This window comes from Nyctereutes procyonoides, unplaced genomic scaffold (assembly GCF_905146905.1).
Source record: "Nyctereutes procyonoides isolate TBG_1078 unplaced genomic scaffold, NYPRO_anot_genome, whole genome shotgun sequence".
Lineage (NCBI taxonomy): Eukaryota > Metazoa > Chordata > Mammalia > Carnivora > Canidae > Nyctereutes > Nyctereutes procyonoides.
In genome coordinates, this window is record NW_026575046.1 from 66,586,489 (window position 1) to 66,613,732 (window position 27,244).

General features: G+C 52.9%; 1 protein-coding gene across 2 annotated transcripts in view; it reads right to left on the reverse strand.

Annotated features, from left to right (window-relative positions):
* Window positions 1-27,244, reverse strand: part of ADAMTS14 (ADAM metallopeptidase with thrombospondin type 1 motif 14) — a 77,330-nt gene that overhangs the window by 37,264 nt on the left and 12,822 nt on the right. For both annotated transcript variants that reach the window (XM_055325350.1, XM_055325349.1), the window contains exons 3-4: window positions 16,102-16,258; window positions 7,811-8,001 (exon numbers count right to left, since the gene is read on the reverse strand). In XM_055325350.1, coding sequence (XP_055181325.1) covers window positions 7,811-8,001; window positions 16,102-16,258 — 348 coding nt within the window. The remainder of the gene's footprint in view (window positions 1-7,810; window positions 8,002-16,101; window positions 16,259-27,244) is intronic.

Consider the following 27,244-nt stretch of genomic DNA (forward strand, 5'->3'; position numbering starts at 1 on the left):
GATGGGTTATATATAATTCGATGCCACATTATTTATTTTGTTGCTCAAACTGAAATTGTCCCAGCTTTGGCCACCAGGAGCTCTTTCAGGTGGCCTGTGTCCCTTTGAACACACTCTTGCTGTTGACTCTGGGGTGTTTTAGTTTTGTTTGTTGACCCCCTCCTTACGTTCTGGCACTACAGGGTCTTCATCCTGGACATTCTCGCTCGGGTCTAAGAGTCAGCCATTCTTCAAAGGTGCTCCAAGCAGGATGGCACATGACCTGTCTTCCTAACAGGGGACAAGCAGGCCCACAGCAACAGTGGAGCCTGCATGAGCTCAGCAGCCAGGTTCGGAGCTCATGTCCAGCCTCTGCTCATGCACCTTCCCTGGTCACGTATGACCTCTGAGGCCAAACAGAACGGAGACAGCACTGCTTGAAGGAGAGACCTGGCCACAATCACCTGTCCTGCTTTTAGTCCCAGACCCTGGGACTAGCCCTTTGTCTCCCAGTCCTGGACCTTCCAACCAGAGGGCACACAGCGACTCTGTAGACCAAGTGCTCCAACAAGCTCTGCATTGCATGTATCTGAGATGCTCCTCTTCCCCTGCTTGCAATCGCAGCGGGTCAGGTGGCAGTTACAGCATGTTGTCACCATTCATGCAAGCAAAAATCTCATGTTATTCCTGGTAGCTTCAAAGGCCACCATAACCCCTTGACATTGCTGGCGGTCAGCCACTTTAGGAGCTATCTGAAAAAGGAATGCAAGTCCTGGTTGCCTGAAAACCTTCATTGCCACCTTCCAGTAAAATCAAGAAGGCACCCACATCAAAGCTCGCAGAACAGGTCCTGGCTTGCAGGAAATCCCAATGATAAGAGTGGGGCACTCCTGCGGCATCGTCCATACTCCAGATGGCATAGGAGACAATGCTGTGCAGAGAAGCACACACTTTGGTGGCTCTGTGCTGAAAGTGACTTGGACAAGGAATACTCTGAACGGAAGACGTTAAGGGAATACCTTACTTTCTCACACTATCCTACCTACGTATGTACGCAAGTAACATATGATAAAAATCTAAGTCCCAATTAAGTGAAAAAAGCTTTTCCAGTGAGTACAAATAAAACTCTAAGTGATAAGAAAACATCATTATCAGAGTTTAAAGGGTAGCACTTTTTCTGTTGTTGTTGGGTTTTGTTGGTTGTTTGTTTGTTTTTTAAGATTTATTTACTTATTTGAGAGAGAGAGAGAGCGCACGCACATGCACGAGGGGGTGCAGAGGGAGAGAGAGAATCCTGAAGCAGATTCCCTCCACTGAGCACGGAGCCCAACACGGGGCTCAATCACAGAACCCCAAAACCCTGACCTCAGCCTAAATCAAGAGTCAGCCACTTAACCAACTGAGCCATCCAGACACCCCCACTTTTTCTGTTTCTTAGATATGTAAAATAATAGAACATCTGATAATCAATGGGTTCAATTTTGATGATATATGGCAAGTATATGTCCACATATAATGTATGAACTCTGGATGTGTGCACCTGATTTGTTGTGGCACATGTGGTACATGTATCTACACACACACACATCTGTGTTATACATACGGATGAGTAGATGTGTGCGCATGTACACACACGTGCATGGAACATGCACCCTATCTGTGCTGTGTGCACGGTGTGGGGGTGTATATCAGTAATACTCTGTGGCCTGCAGCCCAGAAACCCTGCCACCCCCAGCCCCCAGCATAGGGCTGACCTATGCAGTAGCCAGAGCCGGGCCCTGGTTTCCACCAGACTGGGATGCTGAGCCCTGACCCAGGCACTGCTCTCACTCCCACAGCACGTGGGCAGGCCCTGCCTCTGAGGTCACCAGAGAGATCTTGGAGGCTGAGACTGCTCTCCGCGTGGTGGGAGGAATGCATTGAGTTTTCTGATTCTTTTCTCCTCCTCTCCTGGCTCAGCTGCTCCATCTTCTCCCCACAAGTTCATGACCATGGCCCTATATTTCAAAGGGCTGGGTGCAGGCTGTAAGTGGCTCTTCCAGCTGTCTCAGAACAGCATGCCCCTTCAAGGCTCCCAGAGCCCATAGGGTGGCCTGAGTGGTTCTCTGGCCATCCAGGCACTTGGCCCACCTCAGGGCCAGGCCACTTGTATGGGGTGGTTCCAGAGCACACAGGGATGAACCACCCAGCCCAACAGAGGCCCTTTCACGGGCCCTCAATGCTCAGCACTTAGGCCCCACGACTTGTCACCACAAGGCAGCAGCCTTTCTGCCCGAGGTCGGCCTGTCTGGGTGTAAAGAGAGGCCCCATGGAGGCCTGGAAAGGCCTGAACTGCCCATGACCTCACCCGGCTGAGCCCAACTCTCCATCCGAGTGTAGACAAACAAACCTTGCAGAGAAGCCTGCGGACAGAAGGTGAGGCAAATGTTAAGCCTTTGGAACAGGGCCTGGAACATGTATGTGTGCAATCTCTTGGTTGGTTTAGAACTTTTGCTTCCCGCTTTGGGAGCTGAGGAGAGGTCTGGGAGGTCAGCCCAGGAATAGGATTTCAGGAGTGTGACCTCCTGTATGACAACTGAGATGCCTGGCATGAAAGGGCTCCGTCGACCATACGGCTCTCACCACCGTGAGGGATACTCATTATTACTATGTCTCCCCTGCCAGGAACCCCAGCATCCCTGCTTCTGTGGAGCACTCTTCTCTTCCTAGGGGATCTACTCCGAAAACGCAAATGGCAGCATGTGGGAACTGGGGCGAACAGGGGAGCACAGGGCCCCTGCCCACCGGGACCACTCCGGCTGCGGGCACCCCGTGTGCCACAGGATAATGAGCAGCAACCCCAGGCTCCTTGGGGGTGTCAGAAACATCCCACCCCCTCCCGCTGGGATAACCAAAAATATCTCCAAATCTTTCCCAGGGGCCCCTGGGAGGCAAAACTGCCCCCGTTAAGAACCACCACCACAAGGTAAGAAGATTTTGCGTTTAGTTTTGGGGGCCTCGAGTGCCCTAAAAAGCAGCAGAAGGTTTTTAGAAGAGAGACAGGAGAAGAGAACGGATTAACAAGAGAGGGAGGGGGAGGATTTGTGTCCTTCCAATGAGCAGGGAGGATGAGCTGCTCCAGAGGCTCACATATCCCCGAACGGAAAAGGTCTGGCGAAGCAATCCTCTGTCAGCACGAAAGCAGTTTTTTTGTGGTGTTCCAAACCGGCCTTTATGATGAATATTTAACACAGGTCTGTGCCAAGAGAATGCCACCCTCCCAAGCTGAGGCCACCAAAACCCTGGTCTGACAGCCATCTGGGCCAAGCTTTTCCAGCAGGGCATCTGAGAAGCCTCAGGAAGGGGCCCCCGACACACAGGTCAGAGTGGGAGGACCCACTCCGAGACACCAGGCAATGTCTCTCTGGCAACCACGCCAACGCCTCTGTGGTGTCAGCCTGGCCGGGTGGGGTGGAGGGCAGGGTGGGCAGGAGCCTACCACCCCAGTGGGTAGGCTGCCAAGAAGGGCCCGGCTGTAGACTGGCTCATGAAGACCGATGAAGGGGCCTCTCTGTTTCCTCACCCTCCCTCTGCTCCAGCTCTGGGCCCTCAGAGGATCCCTGCATCCCCCTGTCCAAGGGAGTCCTCACCCGCCCCCAGAAATGCGATGTGTCACCCCAGGCAAGCAGAGGGCCCCTAACAGTGCCTGATTCTCTCCAAGGCCTTGGTAAGCAAGCCTGGCCACAGCCAGGAGCCAAGAGCAGGAAGCAAGCCCAGGGGTGAAGCCTCAGAATCCTGACTCCGATACGGAGACCCATTTTGGGGAGAGGCTCCTTCCACAAAGCGGCAGCAGCCTCCCTACCTCCCAGGCCAGGAGCCCGTGATCTTCCTTCTCCCTCCTCCTCAGAGCTGCCTGCCCCAGGTCCTACCCAAGCAGCAGTGGGGGGAGAGCACAAACTTTGGAATCAGACAGATCTGGGTTTGAATCCCAACTCTGCCTCAGATTATTCTGAGCCAAGTCACTTTGCTTCTCAAAGCCACAGTGGTCAAAGGAATGTCACTGGCACAAGGCCACAGTGAGGATTCACGGAGCCTGTCTGCGAAGTTCTCAGCCCCGTGCCTGACATGTGGTAGGTATGGGAACGATACTGTGATATTCGAGAAAGCTCAGCGTCCCTGTTTCTGAAGGCTTCCCGCTGGCCCATCACAGCTTCAGCTGACTCTGGTGTCGTCCCCCCCCCCCAAATCTCAGCTCCTGAGAGGTCTCTGCCGGCCTGGCTGCCCCCTCGTTCCTGCCTCCGTAACCCTGCCATGCACGCTGGCATCCTCGCCAGGCCTGCACGCTCCACCTCACCAAACCCTACCGCCATCCCACCCCAAGGCTGGCTCAGCTCCAAACCGCCCCAGAGAGCCTCTCTCCCCAGTCCACAGGGATGGCTGCTTCCTCTAAGCATCTTCAGCACTGCCCCAAATTATTCCGTGGGCTGAGGCTTGTTTTTACAACCAGACCAAAGCTTCTAGAATAAAAGTCTGTCATACAAGGCATATACCAGGCACTCACTAAATGCTGAACACAACTGCTCCTTTATGTTTCAAAGCTCTCAAATGGTTCCCCAGCCCTGAGGTGTGAACAAGCTTTAAGGAGAGTGACCTGGTACAGGTGGGTAAACTGAGGCATGGGCAAATAAAACCCATGCAGGGCCCACCAGCAAGTGAGGAGGAGAGAGGAGGGAGTCCTGCCACCAGCTGCAGCTGCATGAATCTGTATAGCACATCCCCAGGGTAATGCAAGGGAAAAGTGAGAGGCACAATGCCCTGAGAGCTGCCGTAGGCAGGGCCTGATCAGATGGTTCTGAGTATTTTGTTATGGGCTTTGGCCCCTCCTCTGGGGTTAGCACAATGGGACCATACATCCTGGGAACCGGATCTCTCCATGATCCTACCAGACCAGCGCTGGCCCCGCAAATCAGGATCAGAAATGGTCACAGGCAGGTAGGCAGGCACTCCGAGGAGACAGCAAAGGGACACCCTGTTTACTGGCTTCGTGAAATCCCTCAGGAAATTAGTGTTTCAAGCATCCCAGCCAAATAAAGTTCCCACACAATGAATGGGCTGAGCTGCTGGTCCCCTGGGAGGAGAGGTGGCCAGCCACCCATCCACTCACCTCCATGGGCCAGAACTCTGGTTGGCTGCCCTCTGCACCTGGGGAGTCAGGACCCCACTGCTCACGTACCCCCTGTGGCAGCAGGGGTTGACACACAACAGCTCCTAGGGGAATGGGCCTGCCTCAACTTCCCCTTCTATTCTCACATCCACAAGGCAAGCCAGCAATGAGCAGAAGAACCAGCCTCAAGCAGCCTCCAGGGACCTCTGGAAGACATTTACTCTCCTCCCCTGCTTTCTGCTAGGTGGTAAGGAGAAAGAAAGTGGCACCAAGCTTACGGAAACAGCAGTCTCCAAGGCAGGCCCTCGGGGCCCCAGTCTTCAGTGAGGGCCAAGCAGGGAAGCTCCCTGGCCAAGGCTGTGAGTCATGGGTCAGAGGTCAAGAGAGCCTGAATGGGACACAGGCCTGCCTTTCTCCAATAAACGTCCTCAATAAAGTCCAGGGGACATGGGGAGGGACGCCAGGGAAGGAGGACTACTAGGCAGGCGACTCTACTCCACACCACGAACCTCAAGAACTTGGTGGCACTTCCCACTCACTCGCCACCACCCTCCACACGGCTCCAGATCTGAGGGATTCAACGAGATCCTTCTCAGCAAGTCACATCTCAGTCTGGGCAGGCCTTTGGAAAACAGTTCCAAAAGCATACTTTGCTCTACCGAAAACAGTATCTCCTTATGATTCACCAGCAGACCTCCACCACTTAGCTGCTTAGGACGGTCACACAGCCAGCACCCAGGGGTGTGTCCTGAGTGAGGCTGCTCCCCACCAGCTCCAGGAACAGGGACACAGCCCATATGTCAGATGGGACACCAGACTCCCTGCCATCCACGGGAAGGGCGCTCTACCCGGGACCCCGGCCAGGCCTCCAACTCAAGAGAATAATTATAACGTGTACTTTGATGGAAACTGCATTGTCCACAGCACACCTTTCAGCCTTATCTGAATCTGCTTCCACGGAAGCTACCTTAAAACTGAGAGCTCGACCCCTGATAGCAACGTACAATCCCTGCCTATAGATGCACGGAGTCGGGCTTCTCCTCCACCCTGTCAGAAAGGCCATTCTGTTCTCTGTTTGCACATTCATTTCAAGAAGTCCTGATTATAAATGTTTCCATTCTTGGGGTTCTCTTTTGAAAGGGTTATCACATTTGCCTGGTTCTCTCACTGATTTGGGAGTGAAGTAAAATCTTTAACACTTAAAAAAAAAAAGAGACTTTGACACTTGTCCATTATTTCTGAGAGTCATGTGTTTACCTTTTCCTGAAAAGTACCTTTTGGCAAACTGAAGGTCTCTGGGACTGAATAGGGCCTGGCTCACCGGCTCACACCCCTGGGGTCTTCAGCCCCTGCTCTGGACCCAGACCCAGGCTCCCAGCACCCAAGGGCTCCCTAAGGCCTCTCTGACTCCTTCTCCCTCCCCACCACTCCTGTTCTCCACCTGCTGGCTCCAGGGGCTAACCCTGCTCTCCTACTAATGGGATTAGTACTTGGCTGTCTGGCCTGAAAATTCGACTAGCAATCTAGAGTCTGGGTGGGTGGTCAGGTGCTCCAGGGAGGTGGGTCTGTCCATATTCATAGTTATCCTCTTTCTGTCACAAACAACCCCCTGTGGTAGCCTTTGCTCCTTGCATCCCAAACCATAGGTTCCTAAAGGGACAGAAGAATTAATATCCAAACAAAGAGGGGGTGAGGGGAGCAGACACTGGGGCAGCCCTCCCTCTCCCTGAGGCTCCTTGTGACTGGATCTGATTTCTAGCCTCCCCCTTTTCTTTACACCTTCATTGCGGACACAAATCTGCTGCCTTCCTGGTCCCTCTAAGCAGATGCTGGCTCTCTGCCTGCCCCCTAGATACCATTCGCTTCCATATTTACCCATCACCTACCAGAAGCCAGGCACTGTGCTGGGTGCAGTCAGGCTCAAAAAAGTATAACATAAAGCCCCCATGTCAGGACCTTTCTTCAAGGGGCTTAGACAAAGAACCACTTTTATACACACGCCGACCACACAGCCGTAAGAACCAAGAGGGGCAGGTTTGTCACCCCAAGAGATGCCTCTGCAGATGTATGAGAAGCTCTGAAAACCCCAGTGGAAGTTTTACCGTTTTGTGGGAGACATTTCCAGGTATAAGAGGACTAACCATTTGTAAGGGCGTCTCCTGAGCTGGACCAGAAGAGGGGGATGATTCAAGCTCTGGAAACTCTCATCAGTGAAGGCCAAGACCTAAATCTTGGCACAACCACCTTTCTGTTCTCGGTGAACACCAAAGGCCCACCTTCAGGGCCTGGGAGTCCCACCTCACACACCAACCCCAGCCCCAGCTAGCGTTTGTTGGCCAGTCTTCCAGCCTGGGATGGGGCATTATCTCCAGATGAGGAATCTCAGGGAAGTCGAGGTAACTCCAAGGCATGTGAGCCCATCCTACCCCTCAGACCACACTTGCCTCAGGCTCTGAATGTGTCCCAGCCCTGAAGCCACTCTCCCCAGGCTCCTACCTGCTGGGGGGGCTGGCGCCCAGGGCCTATGGGCACCTCAGCACAGGTACGTACAGCTGAGACCAGGCCTCAGCCTGGGGTGGACATCAGGCCAGCACATCCGCCAGAAAACATCAGGCTGGAGAGAAATAGTCTATTCTGGCCACAACAGGTGGCACCCCACCCCCCGCCCCACGACACAGGGACACTCACGATGTTCATGAGGGTGAGGATGTAGTTCTGCACGTGCTCCTTGCCATGGAAGCGCACCACCGAGTCATCCACCACCAGCAGCACCTCAATGCTGTAGCTGCCTGCCTTAGCATGCCGCCGCTTCCGCTCTCCGTCGCCCAGCTGGTCCCCCACCAGGCCCAGCAGGTTGGGGAGGTCACCCAGGCCAAAAGCTGCCAACCAGGAGGAGAAGAGAGACAGGGGTCAGACCCACAGGAGAGGCTGCCCCTCGGATGCCACCCACCAGCCCACTCAGCCCCATCGTGTGGGTCCTTTCCCTGCCTCTGTGAAGCCAACCCAGCATGAGGCGGTTCCTTCCACACGGCTTAACTCATAGGCTGGTGCAAAGGGCTGGTGCCAGGCCACGGCTCAGTCTTTGAGGCAATAAACAGCAGAGAAGGGGGATCTGGCTGGGAGTCGCAAGCCTAGGTCCTAGTCCCCACCCAGTGCTATCTGCCCATGTGCCCTCCCCTGGCCCATTCACCCCTCCAAGTCCCCCTCCCCTCCTGTGACACAGGGATGACGTATCCTTGATCTCTTACCACATGCTTGCTATAAAAGTCACAGGTGGCAGTGGATGGACACACCTCAATTAAGGGGAAAAATCATGGTGTCACTGCGGCCTATGCAGGGCATTTTAAGAAGCCCTGGACTAAGCTCCCCACCAATCCCTCCCCATCACTTCCAGCAACCCAAAAGTTCACCACCACCACTTTTCCTTTTTGGCAAAAAAGCTAAATATTTCTTTAACAAGGATTTATGAACTTGTGTGATATAATCAGGGAGTTGTCAAACCTTTTCTGAAAGGACCAGAGAGTGACTTTTTTAGGCTTTGTAGGTCCTACAGTCTCCATCTCAGCTATTCAATTTGGCATACGAGTAGCCACAGGCAATATATAAGCCAACAAGTGTGTCTGTCCCCATAAAACTTAATTTGCAAACACACGTGGTGGGCTTTAGTTTGCCGACCTTCAATCTAATCGAATCCAATCCCATCCTTACAACTCTCAGGTTACTGTCCCCAATATGCTGGTCAACAAACTGAGACCCAGGGTAGCCTGCCCAGGTCTGTCTGAAATCAAGAGAGCAGACCTGGAAACATCGCATCATCATCGGTGCTGCTGCCCAGAAAGGTAGCCCCCAAAGCAGTTACCAGTCCAAAGAGACTGGAGTGACATCTGTTGGGACAATGGAGTCAAGGGTTCCTGAGGACGCTGTGGGAAAAGCTAGTGACAGGGAGCAGAACTGGCCACCCCAAAATTTGCCTCCATGGTGTAAGGACCATTTTAGACTGATTATTTTTAAGAAACGGCAGACACAAGAAAAGCTCTGGAAATTGCGGATAAGTGAGGCTTTTGCAAGAGACGTTTTCCTGTAGAAGGAAAATCTCCATTTGTAAGGGTGTCTCCCTGTCTGTACCAGGAAGAGGAGGATGACTCTACATATCTCAGGAAACTCTTATCAATAAAGAAGGAAATGACTTAAATCCACATAACAACCTTCCCCTTGTTGACTGTGCTTTTCCTGGTAACCTCCCATAACTCACTCCTCCTCCCCACCCACCAACATCTTCTTTTGTCCTTAGCTGGAGATATTAAGGTAGTGGCTTGGACCATTTGGGGGAGTTATTGGGTTTCCCTGGCTCTCTCCCACGTCTATGGGAGGTATCCATGTAATTAAACTTCTGTTTGTTTTATTCTTGTTAATCTGTCTTTTATTACAGGGTGCCTCAGCCAAGAACCTAGGAGGGTAAAGGAAAAAAATTTTTTCCTCCCCCACACCAAGAAAGCAGGATAGGAGCCTGGGGTCTCTTGAGAAGGTTTCAAAGCCTTAACATTTCATGACTTCCCCACCATCCTACCCTGAAGTTCCTTTTTTTTTTTTTTTAAGATTTTTATGTGTTTATTCATGAGAGACACAGGCAGAGGGAGAAGCAGGCTCCCTGCAGAGAGCCTGATATGGGACCCAATCCCAGGACCCTGGAATCACACCCTGAGCCGAAGGCAGATACTCAACCACTGAGCCACCCATGCATGTGTACTCTGAAGTTCTGAAACTTGCACCATTAATTTCTAAGAATATCCAGTTATGTGAGAATCTCTCAGAGAGTGGGACAGGGGGTAAGGATAGAAAAAAATGCTACCAGTGCATCCCCAGCACGTATCAAGGGTTGTGGCTGCAGGACAGGCCCAAACGTATAAGGTGGGTAGATGGTAGGTGAGTGATGAAGGTAGGGCCCCTGCCCTCGAGCCCACTGCCTGCCTCGGGTGACAGAGAAGGAACCAGAAGGTAACAGTGCAGTAACTTCAAGGCCTACAGGAGGACTGACCAGGGAAAGCTTCCACACTAGAGACCCAAACCAGGACAGGGGAGTTGACAGGAACTTCTGGAGCAAGCTGCTTGGAGCATGGAGAACAGAGTCCCTAGCAGAGGGAACGGTACCTGCAAAATCCATTGTGAGCAAGTATGAGGTGACACCATCCACAATGCAGGGGACCCTCGTAGAGGATTCCACAGGTCCCTCGGCAGAGACCCAAGTTTTGCCTCTTAGTTTCTATCGATATGGATGCTTCAGGAACTGAAATTTAAGGGCAGGGCAACAGGGGACCATGGGACTCTGCTACCCTTTCTTTTTATCTTCCATTTGGTTAGTGGCCTCCATGTGCAAAGGAAGGAAAGCCCTAGACTAAAGGGTTGGTAAAATGTGTGCCCACGGGGGAAACCAGAAAAGTGTGGCCAGTCCCCTGAATGATGCACAGCCTGGCAAGCAGGGCTCACACTGCTATCACCCTCACTCAACCTGGCACAGGAGCTCATGGTGGCCTGGCACCTGAGCCCAGTGGTGAGTACAGCAGCCCAGGGACAAACACCTGGGAGAAAGGAGGGAAAAGCCCCAGGAAGGCCGAAGAAAGGACAAGCATTCTCTCCATGGAGCAGGGAAAATAAATAACAGTCACTCCCAACACATGAACAGTGCCTATAGGTTTTCAAATCATATGTAAAACGTGGAGCTTGACCCCTTACGGCTCTCCCAGCCAGGTCTGTCAAAGGGGGGCTCAGAGAGGTTGCCTGACTCATCCCAGGTCACACAGCAAGTACTGGCAACGACCCAGAATGCAAAACCAGGGCTCACACTCTCCCACTATCACACCCTGTCAGGGCCCACCCAGATTTCCCTCTCTGCAAAAATAGTGAGGAGCAGTGGGGAGGGCCTGCTGACATCAGCCACAAGCCCTGGAGAGGTGCCCCCCACACCCTCTTCCATCTCTCATCCTTTAAGGCCAGAAATAGGTAACCTTCCAAGAGGGGAGCTGCGGGGGGAGCCACAGGCCCCTGGGAGGCTTTCCAGAAGCCCACCCAAGAAGCCCCATGAGAATCTAAAATGGTGCAGCTGTTTCGAAAAACAGTTTGGCAGCTCCCCAAAAAGTTAAATATAGTGTTACCATAGGAACCAGCAATTCCACTCCGAGATCTATACCCAAAAGAATTGGAAACATACATCCACACAGAAACTTGTATGTGAATGCTCATAGCAGCATTATCACCATAACAAAAAAAAATGGAAACAACCCAAGTGTCCATTAACAGATAAAGAGATACATACAAAAATGTGGTCTATTTGTGCAATGCACGCTACACGTGCATGAACCTTACAGGCTAAGTGACAGCGCCAGTCACAAAAGGCCACATGGTACGTGATTCCCTTTATATGAGGTGTCCAGGATGGGCACATCCATGGGGAGAAGGGAGATGAGTGGCTGCCGGGGGTGGAGAGGGGGGAAACTGGAGTGGTAACTAATTAATGGGTTCTGGGCTTTTTATGGGAGTGACAGAAATGTTCTGGAATCAGCGGTGATGGTTGCACAACACTCTAAACATAGTAAAAAACCACTGTATTGTATACCTTAAAATGATTAAGTTGGTGGATTTTATCTCGAGTTAAAATAAAGCGCAGCAGCCCGTAGCCCAGCCTGAAGGCTGCCCCTGAAGGGATGAGCTGTCCTCACATCTGGCGGCCTTGGCCCCCAGCCACAGAGCTGGAACCGGCCACAGGTGCGTGCGGCTCCAAGGGACCCGCTCCCTCCCCAGGGGAACCTGTGGGGTGGGACTGGCTCATAGAGAGCGGGGCCCAGGGCTGAAGAGGGAAGGGGCGGCTTTAGGAGCATGGCAGCATCCCGGGCTCAGCCCCGGGGGCCGAGGCAGGGTCCATGGGGGAGTCCCTGCAGGCTGGAAGGGGGCCGGCCGTGCCTGGACGTCCAGCCAGGGAATCTACCTGCAGGCTTTGAAGTTCGGTGTGCTGTGTGTGAGTATGCGTGTGTGTGAGTGTGCATGTGTGTGACTGTGTGTGTCGTGTGAGTGTGAGTGTGCATGTGTGCTGTGTGTGAGTCGGTGCATGTGTGAGGTGTGTGAGTGTGCATACATGTGACTGTGTGTGTCGTGAGTGGGTGCGTGAGTGCATGTGTGTGTATATGTCGTGTGAGTGTGAGGTATGTGACTGTGTTATGGCGTGAGTGTGCATAAGTGTGTGTGAGCATGTGTGAGTGTGTGAGTGGGTACGTGTGTGAGGTGTGTGAGTGTGCATGTGTGACTGTTGCCGTGTGTGAGGTGTGTGACTGTGTTATGTGTGAATGTGCTTGTGTAAGTGGGTGCATGTGTGAGGTGTGTGACTGCATGTGTCATGTGTGTGAAATGTGTGACTGTGCTATGTGTGAGTGTGCATGAGTATGCATGTGTGAGTGTGTGTGTGCATGTGTGGCTGTGTGTTACTTGTGAGTGGGTGTGTGAGGTATGTGAGTGTGTATGTGTGTCATGTGTGAGGTGTGTGACTGTGTTATGTGTGAGTGTGCGTGTGTGAGTGGGTGCGTGTGAAGTGTATGAGTGTGCATGTGTGGCTGTATGTGTTACTTTTGAGTGGGTGTGTGAGGTGTGTGAGTGTGCATGTGTGTGACTGTATGTGTGTATGTGAGTGTGTGTGTTGTGTGAGTGTGCGTGTGTGCTATGTGTGAGTCGGTGTGTGTGTGAGGTGTGTGAGTGTGCATACATGTGACTGTGTATCGTGAGTGGGTGAGTGGGTGCGTGTGTGTGTGTGTATGTCATGTGTGTGAGGTATGTGACTGTTATGCGTGAGTATGCATAAATGTGTGTGTGAGCACTGTGAGTGTGTGAGTGGGTGCGTGTGTCAGGTGTGTGAGTGTGCCTGTGTGTGACTGTTGTCATGTGTGATTGTGAGGTGTGACTGTTGTGTGAATGTGCATGATTGGGTGTGTGTGTGAGGTGTGTGAGTGTGTATGTGTGTCGTGTGTGAGGTGTGTGACTGTTATGCGTGAGTGTGCATGTGTAAGCATGTGTGAGTGGGTACATGTGTGAAGTGTATGAGTGTGCATGTGTGGCTGTGTGCGTTACTTGTGAGTGGGTGTGTGAGGTGTGTGAGTGTGTATGTGTGTCGTGTGTGAGGTGTGTGACTGTGTGTTATGTGTGAGTGTGCGTGAGTGTGCATGTGTGAGCATGTGTGAGTGGGTACATGTGTGAAGTGTATGAGTGTGCATGTGTGGCTGTGTGCGTTACTTGTGAGTGGGTGTGTGAGGTGTGAGAGTGTGCATGTGTGAGCATGTGTGGCTGTGTGAGTGGGTGCTATGTGTGAGTGGTGAGTGCGTGAGGTGTGTGGGTGTGCACGTGTGTGTGAGTGTGCATGTGTGTGAGTGTGCATGTGTGAGTGGGTGAGTGTGTGAGTACACACTAGCTCCCTTCAGGAAGCTGCCGTCGAGCCCATACCCTGAGGGCCCAGAGGAGTCCCCCCACCGGAAGGTCACTTGTGCGTCACGGATACTTCTAGAGGGAGCCCAGGCGGCTGCAGCCCTCCAGAGACCACAGCGCAGCTAGAAAGTCAACGTGATGGGTCACCGGATGCCCCCTCCCTCCTTGAGGAAACCCATAACCTGGGGGTGGCAGAGCTCACGGGAAGGAGCGACAACCACGAGGACGTGGCATCTGTCCTCTGGGAAGCCCGCAGCCTACCTGGGACAAGAAGACGGTGCCAGGAGACGTCCGGGGGGCTCCGGGAGCCAGGAGAGGGGACCCTGGGCTGGGCGGACCCTCGGGGCAGCGGAGACGGAGCACAGTGCCCGGGATGAGGCAGATCTCTCAAAAGCCCGTTTACCAGCGGGCCTAGGCCTCTAGCATTTCTGTGTGTACCAAGAGGTACACCCCCTCTTGGGTGTACCCCCAGACGGGACGGGACACCTTTCGGCCCAATCAAGAAGGCTAAATGGAGACGGGACACCCAGAAACGCCAATACACTCACCGGGCTCAGACCCACAGGTGGGCCTAAAATAGCAGTGAGTGTCACGGGTTTGTAAGGAAGCCCCCCACGGCAGCTTGCCTTTCTAGGGAGGGACCAGGTGGGCCCCGGCATGGCATCTCCCACAGGCCCAGGACTTCCAGAAGGAAGCCTGAGGACCGGGAGCCCCACCAGCCTTCCTGGGCCTCGGGGCCAACCCTGTGAGCCCAGCGGTCTGGGCTTCCCGGCCACCGACCGTGGTGGCAGACGCTGTGGTTGGCTCCAGGCCCACGGCCATGCAACAGAACTCCCACCCTCCAGGGTCTCCCCAAAAGGGGAGATTTATTGTCTTTTGATTCAGAACTGGCCTCAGATACAATGGAGCCCAGAGAGACTTGTCCTTCTTCCCAGCCACAGCGGAGAGCATAGTGCTGTCCCATCCTGGCCCCGTAATCCACCCCAGCCCCCCGAGGCTCCACCGAGTGCCTGCCCCCCACCCCAGGCCTGCAGAGCCCCCCACCACCCAGGTCAGACTCTGGTGCTGCAGCTTCTCCTCTGGGCGACCCTGGAAGAGCAGCTGGAGCTTCAGAGGAGGCACTGTTTGTGGGGACAGCTGGTCTCCACGCATTCCTTCACGCTGGGCCCAACCCCACCGGGGCCCTGGCACGGCCAGATTCCACCCAAGCCCTTCTCATATCCTCTTGGCCAAAGGGGCTTCGTGACAAAGCTGAGTTGGACAATGCAGCTGGCCGTGGGCCCAGGGCCAGCACATGCTGCATCCACCGCTTCCTTCACACAAGCCCAGGGCCTGGGCGCTGCTGCTGCGCGGGCTCCTGTGCCGGTCGCCGGGGTGCAAGGCCGCCCCTGCTCTCAGGGGCTCTCGCCCTAACCTGCCAGTAGTTACTCGAATAACAATACTGTCAAGGGGCACCTGGGAGCCTCAGTGGTTGAGCGTCTCCCTTCGGCTCGGGTCATGATTCTGGGATTCAGGATCGAGTCCCGCATCGGGCTCCCCATGGGGAGCCTGCTTCTCCCACTGCCTGTGTCTCTGCCTCTCTCTGTGTCTCCCATGAATAAATAAACAAAATCTTTAAAAAAAAACAATACTGTCATAAAAGCAATCAGTTATCAAGCACCTACTAGATGTCAAGCTCCACGCCAGGATTTTTATATACACTATCGCTAATATGCACAAGCTTAGAGATTAGCAATTGCCCCCACTTTACAGATTAGAAAATGAGGTTCAGAGACTTTTTTTTTCTTTTTTACTCTGTCATTTTTCTATTTATTTAGAGAATGTCCTTCCTATGCCTGACATACAAGCACGGACTTAGTACTAAGCTTTTGATTGAGCTCATAGGCCACATAATACAATGAGATATTTCATTTATCCATTTAACAAATACTTAAGGGCTCTGTTTTAGATGCTAGGGAATACAGTAGAGAATAAAAAAAGAAAAAATCCTCTCCTCGTGGATCTGTTTTTGTTTTTTTTTTTGCATTTTTTTTATTGGAGTTCGATTTGCCAACATATAGATGCTAAGTAACTCGGTTAGGGTCTCACAGCCAACCATGTTGGACATAGGATTTAAAAATGGTCTGTTGGACACAAAGCTGACCCCGATGCCCTCGTACCTGGCAGTCCCCCTACAAATGTCCTGAGACCTTCCTTCCTGAGGCTCCCAGGGGCTGAGTTGATCTTCAGGGGAAGAGCTAACTGCAGACATTGCACCGCCTGCCAGGCGGGGAACTAGCCTTCACAAGCAACCGTAGAGCCCCTCAGTGACCTCTGGAGTCCCTAGGGTCACAGTTCAGGGGGCTCGAGTAACTTGGCCCCCAACTCCAGCCAGCTGTAGTTGCCCCTAAAACCCACTGGGGTTTCTCCGCTGGTATACACGGTCCAGTCCCACTTTACAGATGAGAAGGCCGAGGCCAGGACTCAAGAGGTGAAGGTAACCAGCAGAGGTGAAGCTCAGGGACCTGCCCAGTGCCTACCTTCGTTGTGAAGGTCCCCGCCGGGCTCAGTCCACTCCTGCCGGACCACCTCCCGGCGGTACACCACGTGCGTCCTCCCGCCGGCCTCCTTCTCCTGCTGCCCCCACTCCAGGGGTTCTATGAAGTAGTCGCTGCTGTCCGTGCGGATGAGGCCCGCCTGAACCAGGCCCGCCGCAAGCGGGAGGAGCACAGAGGGGGAGAGAGAAGAAGTGTGAATACGCAGCACAGAACAGGCGAGCATTTGTGAATGCAAATGTGACCACACACGTGCAGACTCTTCCTCTGGGGTGGGGAGGTGGAGGGGGGACGCCAAGCAAGAGGGCCCAGGCCCATTTCCAGCAACGCAGATCCACTTTGTGTCAACATTTCATTTAAACAAAGGGTTCCAGGGGATCCCTGGGTGGCTCAGCGGTTTAGCGCCTGCCTTTGGCCCAGGGCGCGATCCTGGAGTCCGGGATCGAGTCCCGCGTCGGGTTCCCGGCATGGAGCCTGTTTCTCCCTCCTCCTGTGTCTCTGCCTCTTTCTATGTCTATCATAAATAAATAATAAATAAATAAATAAATAAATAAATAAATAAATAAATCTTTAAAAAATATAAAAAAAATAAACAAAGGGTTTCAGCCCTTAAACAGGGGAGGGGGAGGCAGGAAAGGCCCTGCTGCAGTAAATACACACCCGCACACACACACACCAACCAGGGCACAGAATTCCAGCCCCAAAGCCCCATCCTGTAGATTTGCCTCTACCTATAGGAAGACCAGTGGTGGAAAGTTCCTACTGGTAAAGGTTAATTATCCTTTACATGGGTGCTGGTCCCCGGTTCCAATACAAAGGGCTATTATTTCAGATTTAAAGCACGTGTGTGTGTAGACCCAGGACAGCACTTAACGCTCGCCGACAATGAAAGAGCCTGGATAAGGGCACAGGAATGCATGCTCTGTTTTTAATCTAATTTTTCGCCTGCATCAAAATATGCCTGTAAAAATAATCAGGTGTTGGCCTTGGAAATAAAAACATTAAAAATATAATCTTGGCCAAGGCCAGCAAATGTGTTATGAGCCCCCGGTGAAAGCAGTAATCACAGACATGCAACTAGATGTGTGTGAAGACATGTTCAGGGCACAAGCTCACACCCTCCCCCCAGCGCCAACTCTAGAAAGCAGTCAGACCAGCCCACCCACCACAGTGCCTGGAAAATAGTAGGCAATCCTTAAGGAATATGGGGAGGGGGGAGTTGTTTTGTTTTATAAGTTTTTTTTAAAGATTTTATTTATTTGAGAGAGATAGTGGGCACAAATTAGGGGAGGAGAGGAGGAGAGGGAGAAGCAGGCTCCCCACTGAGCAGGGAGCCTGACAAGGGGCTCGATCCCAGGACCCTGAGATCATGACCTGAGCCAAAGGTGGACACCTAACCAACTGAGCCGCCCAGGCGCCCCAAGGAATATATGTTTATTGAATTCCTTCACTCATTCGACAAATATCTACTGAGCGCCTACTACATACCAGCCGTGCTCCAGACACTGGAGATGCTGCTGTAAACATCAGGCAGTGATTGAAAGAACCATTTTTAATCAATCTATCAGACCTTCTTCACTTGAATAGGAGCTGCCTCTTTTTTTTTATTTTATTTATTTTTTATTTATGATAGTCACAGAGAGAGAGAGAGAGAGGCAGAGACATAGGCAGAGGGAGAAGCAGGCTCCATGCACCAGGAGCCCGACGTGGAATTCGATCCCGGGTCTCCAGGATCGCGCCCTGGGCCAAAGGCAGGTGCTAAACCGCTGCGCCACCCAGGGATCCTGGAGCTGCCTCTTTTTAAAGCAGCCATGACTTGGCACCTGGGTGGCTCAGTCGGTTAAGCATCTGCCTTTGGCGGGTCATGATCCCAGTGTCCTGGGATCAAGTCCCACATCAGGCTCCCTACTCAATGGGGAGTCTGCTTCTCCCTCTACCCCTCCCCTCTGCTTGCATGCTCGCTCGCTCTCTCATGCTCCCTCTCTCTCAAATAAATAATCTTTTAAAAAGCAGCCATGACTTTAGGCAACCAAACTCCACCAAATTTTCCCACCTCCACCTGTTCTAAGACGACTTCTTGGGGAACATCCTCTGAAATCTACCAAGCACATGAGTCAGCCACCACCAATCCTCCTCCCACCAAAGCTACTGCAGCTCCTCAAAATCTGGCACTCCTTGCCCCATGTGGCCACCAGATCTCAGGGCCTCACACGAGGGATGCAGTCTCTGGAATGATCCGCACGGCATCGGGCTGGGCTGCAAGGCACAGCCGTCCAGTTCACCCCTCCTGTCCACAACTGTGGACCACACAAGACTTTTCAAGATCACCATGCCTGCCCCAGTCTGAAGCTTCAATCCCTCAACCACCTCCCTCATCAGGGAGGCTCTGAACTTTGACTTGGATGCCTCTAGCAACAGACAGCTCCCTCCTTCAAGATCTAACCTACTGTGTGCAGGGACCCAGGTCACGTTTTGCTGAGCTGAAACACACTCCCCTACATCCCACCCTTTGTAAACGGTTTTATTATCAGTGATATTAACCACACTATCCGCCACTTATATTTACATATCTTTTTTCATCTTTACAACAGCCTTATAAGGTAGATACTAATATTAGACACATTTCACAGATAAGGAAACAGGCTCAGAAAGGTTAAGAAACATGCCCAGTCACCCAGCAAATAAGTGACAGCACAGGCCTCTCCCCAGAGAAGTTAGTGAATCCCTATCTCCCCATCCCGGTTACCTGGTAAGGGCAAACACCTGAACCCTGGAATATACGATCTGGGAAGTAAGTTTCAAAGCTCTTTGTGACTATGGATCTCACAAACCCCAAGGGGACCAAACTGGACCAAACCCCAGGAGTCATGGATAGAACCTCCCAGCAGTGTTCTTGGTCCATTTTGCACATTGCATCTGGCTCTGACAGGCCATTCTTGCACAGGCTGGGGTGCCCCCTCAGCCTCTGAGACCCTCCTCCTGGAGAGAGGAAGAGCAGGCGGGCTGGGCCACCAGATTAGGAAGTAGGCTGGGCAGGTCCCTGCCACACAGCCCTCAGTTTCCCCATCTGCACCACGAGAGGTTTGGCGGACTATCTCCAGCCCTGCCCTGGCCAGGAAACCAGGCACCACTTGGGGCAGACAGACTGGCAACGGGAACTTTCTGGTTCTCTGCCTCCTTGCCAAATGACTCCTGTCTCCCAATTTATGAGATGTTTATATTTCTGAAAAGTGGTGGCTAATTTTAAAGAATCAAATCACATTTCTGTACAAGACATCAAGAAAAGGAGGAAAATAAGTTGCTGGAAAATAAATGGCAGCCCTATCTGTTTTCACCCATACCTCCACCTTCTTCTCTTGGAAACAGTAAGTAAGTAGAAATATATATTAGAAAAGTTCTTAATGCAACACAAATAACAACAAATAGCTGGTTATATCCAGTTGAGCCACATACTATGTGGGCCCTCAGGCCACTTCTCCATATAGAAACTCTCTAACGTGCAGGCCTGGCCACCATCAGCCAAGCTCTGGACCCCTTTACTACAGCTGCTCCTGAGAGACCTTTCGTGAGACATGATTGGTTGAGGGGGGCCTGGTTGACATTTCCAATATGGGTGGTGACATCACATCAGCTGCAGGGGTAATGCCTTCCGCTATACCTTCATCCTGAGGCCTCTAGGCCATGCTATCCCAGATTTTTCAGCCCTGCTTCCCTTCAGGGGAAGCCCCCAGGTCCAGAGGGTAAGTCCGGGGTGCCTGAAAGAGATAGGATCATGTGGTGATGGGGGAGGCAGGCATTGGCTTATCCTTGTATCCTGCTGTAGGTCGTAACTGAGGAGGTTCAGCTGGTCATCAGTAGCTGTCTACCATCAGGATGAGGTCCCAAACATCTTAGCAGGCAACTGAAGCCACATTATTTCAGCATTAGTCCATGTGTATATATAAACATGTTTATTCTGAAATTGCATGTACTTGCACATAAACTCTGAGGCAAGGGTAGACTAAGCCAACACATCTCCTGGGAGGCCACAGGAAGAGACCACCTCCCCCCCACCCAAAGACTGAAATATGTGTGCTTGGAAGTGCCAAATTCTGGGCTGAGACAGGAAAACACTCTGTCTGTGCCAGGTCAAGTGCAGGGACAACGAGCAAGGACCCAGCCTGGGGTCCAGGCACAGGTAAACCGCGGAGCTCTGAGAGGACAGCCTCAAGGTGTCCCCAGATTCACTAACCTTTGCAGAATGCCCAGGAGGACCTATTCCAAGATGACAGTTCTAATGAAGCCAGGTCCCCTCTTTCTTCTTCTTCCAAGGTGAGCCTATGTGGGGCCTCCCCAGAGGAGAAAGTAGCAGAGCAGGCCTCCAACCCAACCATCCCATCACCTCCCAAGGAGAGCACATTCTTGGGCCCAAACTGGTTCTGGAAATTCCATTACTAAGGTTTTACTGCCAGCTGTGCTGTCTCAGGTTCTAGACTTCCAGCAAATTCAGCTTAAAACTGTTCCACTGTAGGAAATGAAAGAAAGCCTAGCAAGTAGAGGCTGAGGTGATGTACATAGCTGGGAGTGGCAAGAGAATCTGAAATGGCTTCCCTCAGGTTCACTGCCAGCCCAGCAACCTGCTTCCACCCCCAGCCGCACTCCCTTCCTAGACCACGACACCGGCTGAAACTCAGAAAGCCCCACTGCAGGTGTCTGCGTCACTTCTACCACCGTCCTGCTCACCCAACTCCTGCCCTCTGGCTCCAGGTATTACCAAGCTTCATCAAGACCTCCAGTGCCTGGCCTCATTGCTTCGAACTGTCGATACCACCACCTCCCCCCACCAAGTCCTCCCCTCCCCTCCTACCACCTTAGACTCCTCAGTCTAGATGCATAATAATTCTGTGAACACCTATAGCTCTCTGTCTTTCCCTCCTTCCCACTGTTCCAGAAAAGCCTCTGCCCTTGTTCAACCCAAGCAGTCACCTTCTCCATGTCTGCATACCGATGGAGAAATGCACACAGTGCCCACTGGTGTCATTTGAAATCAGCGGTCACAACTCTGGTGTGAGCATGATGCCAGCTGGCGATTCTCTATTGCACTTCCCTGTTATGTCTGCATCCCAGCTCTCCCATCGGCTGAGGCTCCTAACCCTGTCCCCACCTCCTCCTCTCTTGTTTTTAGGGAGTAAACAAGGCACCATCACACAGGCCGTCCCCTACCCTGCTGCCACCCTATGAACTCCCACCGCTGTGCCCTTCCTCACCTCCTGCTCACCTCCATCTCACCTCCTCCACGACTTAGCTCCCACAATTAGTGCCCTGCTTCTCAGCATCACCATGCTCACCCTCTCTTGGATCATTCTTATCGGCCTGAGAACACACTCCAGGATCTCCCATATGAGAAGCTCCCTCCCTCCCAGCCCTGGACGCCGACGGCCAGAGTCTCCGCTCCCCTCCACACTGGATGCGGCCACTGAGAACATGAACCGATGCAGCCACTTTGGAAAACAGAGTCTAGCAGCTTCACAAACTACTAAACTGTTACCACAGGACCCCACAATTCCGCTCCTTGGTACACATCCGAGAGAAATGACAAGTGTCCCCACAAAAACTTGTACACGAATGTTCACCGCGGCCCTACTCCCACTGGCCAAAAAGGAGAAACAACCCAAATGCCCGTCAACAGATGAATAGATAAACAAAAACAAAAAACAAAAAAGAAGAACTGGTCCATGCTCAAACACACATGAATCTTGGAAACATCCTACTAAGTGAAAAAAGCCAGCCACAAAAGGCCACATATTATACGATTCTATCCACATGAAATATCCAGAATAGGAAAGTCTACAGAGACTGGAAGATGAGCAGTTGCCAAGGGTTGGGGTAATGGATTGGGAGCAAGGGTGACACCAAAAGGGCACAGGGCTTCTTTCTGAGATAGTGAAAATGTTCTCAAATTGAATGTGGTGATCCTTACCCAACTCTAGGCACATCGTAAAAATTCACTGATTTGGACACTTGAAATTAGGTGAGCCACATGGCATGAGAATTGTATCTCAATAAGCAGTTAAAAAAAAAAAAAAGAAACACGATACACCTTCAGGGAAATGTGAGATTTTACAGAGGCCTGTGAACAGGGACACACACGCACCACGAGGCCACGCAGAGGGATGGTGCCCGCGCATGTGCAGGCAGACAGCAGACACCCAGGCACGGAGACAACACACGCGCACTCAGACGACACTCGTGTACGAGACGTACAGGCCGCCTGTGACCACGGAAGCGTGAGTCAGCACGGCTGGGACGGGCCCGCGGACGCCGAGGTTCCGCGTAATTCAAACCTGATGTGGAAGCCCCAAGCCGCAGGAGCTCTGCTGCAGCTGGACGGCCAAGGCCTGGGCCCCGGCCAAGGCAAGTCTGAAAGCGGATTCTTCCCAAGCTGTGGCTCCAGGGACGGGCAGGAGGAAGGAGCCCTTGGAGGACAGAGCCGAGAGCTGGCATGCCCTGCACGCCTGCCCCACACGGGCAGCAGGAGAACTCCCAGGACAGGCCAAAGTCTCAGAAGAAGCATCAGGAAGCAGCCAGCCCCCACCAGCTGGAGGTAGTTATCCGGGACGACCACTTGCCCCCCCCCACCCCTTCCTGGGGTCACGATCTCTGCAGGCCCCACATCCTGGGAGTCGCTGGGCGAAAGGATCGCTAGGCCCTGTCCATCTGCAGCAAGAATCCTTCTCAGGGGACGCCTGGGTGGCTCAGTGGTTGAGCATCTGCCTCTGGTTCAGGTCGTGATCCCGAGGTCCTGGGATCGAGTCCCACGTCGGGCTCCCTGCTTCTGCCTCTGCCTGTGTCTCTGCTTTTCTCTGTGTGTGTCTCTCATGAATAAATAAATAAAGTATTTTTTGAAAAATCCTTCTCAGGGGAGAAGTGATATGGTAGGTGTGCTGGGTAAAGGCAGAGACACGAGAGCCAGAATCTCTGGGGGCTAACACTCTCAAACCATCATCTTGGACAAGTTAAAAGCTCTGAGAAATGCACACAGAACACGCAGAACGGTCCAGCTTGCGGCAAGGACCATGCCCATGCTCCCGTTTGCTGCCAGGACTATTGTCATCACCACTCACGGTGTGCCCAGGAGTCCCAGTGGCTCAGGTAGGGAGCCTATGGCTTCAGTGCTCATAGGGATGGGCATCCCTTGGATGCCCAAAGGAGTAGCATTCCAGAACCATAGGACGGTTAGCTTCTAAGTCCTGCTTCCACTGTGACCTGGCTTTAACCTGCTCATATCCCTGCCCAGAAACGGGAAGAAATAGCTGAGGGAAAGAAAAAAAAAAAATACCATGGGTTGAGCATCCTTAAGGGGAAATGTCCTTAAGGAGAGGAAGTGGCTGTACTGGTTCGGGGCAATTTTAAAAATGACAGAGGACACACCAAAGGTTGGGGGAAATGCACCCAGCTGCTAGGAAGATGTCTCTGGCTGGTGAAGTTGCAGCAATTTCCCTCTCTTTAAACACTGAGGTGTTTTCTAACTTTTCTATGATTCCCCATCTGAAAAGGAAAGTCAATTCTGCACAGAATGCTGGCCTACTACAATGAGCCAGTAAACATTATATATGAAGTATCTCTTTTTTTATCTTTTTATTTTTAAAGATTTTATTTATTTATTCACTAGAGACACAGAGAGAGAGAAGCAGAGACACAGGCAGAGGGAGAAGCAGACTCCACGCAGGGAGCCTGACATGGGACTTGATCTCAGGAGCACAGGATCATACCCTGAGCTGAAGGCAGACGCTCAACTCTGAGCCACCCAGGCATCCCTATAAGAAGTATCTTAAAGTTTAAAAAAAGGAAACAACCCCCAATGAAGCTTTCCTTTTCTGTCACCCAGCTTCCCTGCAAGTGGTATAAAGGCTGCATCTGGGAGCCAGGCCCTGCCCAAGCCTCAGTGTCCCCATCTGAAACCAAAGGGTTACTGGCAGGAAGGGAAGTCGTGAGGCCCCGCCCACAGCAGGGCAGTAGCCTCTTCTGGTTCTGTCCTCCTCTGGCCTGGCTTTCCTGGCACCCCAGGCCTGACCCCAACTTTTCCATCAAACACACAGTAGACTTTTCCAGGAGGCCACAGCAGTGGGTGTCACCAATATATGCCCATTAGAATCGCCAGGGGAATTTGCAGAATTACTGGCGCCAAGACCACACCCCAGACCAACGGATCAAATCTCAGTGGGTGAGGCCCAGGCATCAGGACTTTCTCTGAGCTGCCCAGGTGATTCTCTTGTGCAGCCAGGGCTGGAACCCACTGATCTAAACTCCAGAAGCTTCCCAACGATGGAATGTTTAAGGGATCACCCGTGTTTCACAGAGAGTAGTACCAACTGGGGTCAGTCGACCAGAATCCATTTGCCATAATGCAGGAAACAGGCAAGACAGGGAGGGAACCAGAGGACAATGAGAGCAGGCCCTGAATGAGGAGGGGCTGGGCAGAGAGTGTGGGCAGGCTGCATCACTGCATGCCTCTTGTGTCGTGAGCTGTCCCTGGGCTGAGCTTGACCAAGGAAGGTCCACATCGTTTGCATTTGTGCCTTAGGCGCCGTCTGAGGACTGAACTGTCTCCCTCCTTCGAGGGGTGACTCCACCGGGAGTGAAAAATAATTCACCAAAATTGCCCTGAGCTGGGTGGGCCAGAGGAGGGGGCTGTGATCAGCTGGGTGGCCAGAGGCAAGTTGGTGATGTCACGGCCACCCAAGCTGCGGAGTCCACAGTGCAGACAGTGAGAACAATTAGTAGCAGTGCCTCTCTGATGACGATGAAGGTGATGATTGACTCTGTCCTCTGGCACTGTGGAGAGCAGTGGCTTAGGTCTTCAAAAGCCCTGTAGATATTTTTAAAGGAAGGGTGCTTGCTTTTTATGATACCCCCTCCCCGCACCCCCAGCAGCAGAGGTCCTGGCCCAGGGGCAGGGCAGGGCCTCACCCCTGCAGGTGCTCAGAGACTCCCCTTCTGCAGCAAACTCCCACCCTGGAGCCCAGCCAGAGTTCAGGTCAGACCTTACCAGGCTGGCAGGCACCCCCACTTTCCATTCCCTGTGCCCAGGAGCCACATGACTCTGAAGTGTCCCCCCGCCATCACCACCATAGCCCACCAAGCTCGGGCTGGGAGCTGTAGCTGGCCCCCTGTTGGCCCTGAGTGCCAGCAGTGGCAGCTGCTTCAGGACAAGGAGACAGGAAGCAGCTATCAAATGCCAGGAGGCAGTGTGGCTGCCAGGCCCTGAGCTGAGGAGTGGCTCCCTGCACGGAGGCCCTGCAGCCTGATCCCCAGAGCTCAGAAGCAAGGCAGCTGACTGTGGGGCAGCTCCAGGAAGAGGTGCAGCCAGTCGGGCCCCAAGCCGAGGGCCAGCCCCCAGCAGATCACTCGTCCCAGCCAGACCTCCCCTCGGATCCATCCCACATCACCCCGGCCCAGAGGGGTGCTGACTTGATTTTAAGGCATGCTTCCCCCAGATGAGGTCATGCATGTAAGAGTCTGACACACAGCAGGTCCTCTGCGAGTGATAAATGAGGGATGTGGCAGCGGCAGGGAAGGTTCCCTATGCAAGGGGACAGGCATGAGGGGATGGACAGAGGCATGGGCCTAGTCACCCGGATTCTTGTGCTGGGCCCGGCTCCAGCCCACAAGTGGGCCCTGACCACACACGGCCTCTGGGCATCACTGCCCTCCTCTGCATGGCGGGGAGGAACCGGACCAGCTGGGGCACCTTACTTTCCTTGCTCCTGACCTGTGCTTGGCATCAAGAGGTATGTTCCAGATTTCTTAAAACTCTGACACGTCACCACCCCCTGTCTGTGCTAAGCCCTGTCACAGTTACTAGCAACACAAATAAATGACCACAACCTGGCTGCTTGGGCCACTCACCAGGTTCCCGACTCCTGAACCCCTCTGCGAACGCACTTCTCCTAAACCTCTGCCTGCTACTGGTCTTCTAGGCCTTCATCCATTCATGAGATACTGCTGAGAGGTCCCGCTTTGGGTGCCGGGGCCACATCCCCAAATCCTTCACGTTGAGCTAACATTCTACCAAGTGGTGAGATAGGCAATCAGTAGGTAAAACTGTGGCATCCCAAATGGAAAGAGCTGTCATGAGGGCACCTGGGTGGTTCAGTGGTTGAGCATCTGCCTTTGGCTCAGATCATGATCCCGGGGTCCTGGGATCGAGTCCCGCATCAGGGAGCCTGCTTCTCCCTCTGCCTGTGTCTCTGCCTCTCCGTGTGTCTCTCATGAATAAATAAATAAAATCTTAAAAAAAAAAAAAAAAAAAGGAAAGAGCCGTGGGGGAGGGGTGCTCCGAAGGAGGGCAGTCAGGGGAGCACTAAGGGAGGGGGTAAAGGGGGTCCCAGTCCCACAGGGAGGAGGGATGGCAGCCCAGGCCTCCTTCGCTCCACCCATGGGTGTGTCACGGGAGGGCTTGGATCCAACAAGACTGCCCTGGCTGCTGTCGGTGATGGACAACAAGGGCATGGATAGAGGCAGGGAGGTCGGTTAGGGAGGCCACAACAGTCATCCCAGAGAGAGGCGGTGTCTGGACTGCCCCACCACTTGTTTTTCCTGTCCAGCTCTGTTTGTTTCCCTTTTGGAATTATTAGCAACAAAACTCCCCCCCACCATACCCACCATACCCACTGCAGCCACACACAGGCCCTGTGCCCTACCTGGAACCGCATGTGCTCATGCAGGCCCTACACCTGTGTGGCTGCTGTGAGCTCCACCAGGAATGCCGCTCCAGCCCAGCCCACATGTCACCCCATCATCACTCCACCCTCTGTGCCCCCAGTGGCTCTGGCGGGGCTCTATCCCAATCCAGGGGATCTTCCTGTCTATTCCTCTTCGAAACATGGGCTTCAGGAGGACAAGTCCCCAGTCATACCAGGGGACCAACTTTAGAATAAAACCCCCTTCAGTAAGCTTCCTTGGGGCCAAGCCTCCTTAACGAACCCCTTTGGGCATATGGCCCTTAATGAGAGACATCTGCTCCCCCATGCGGTGTGGCCCTGGCTTAGGGGGCAACACGTTTTACCTAGAGTCTCCCCATCTAGGGACAATGAATTATGAGGTGACAAAGCACCAAGCACTCAATACACCCAGGCCAGCCTGTTGG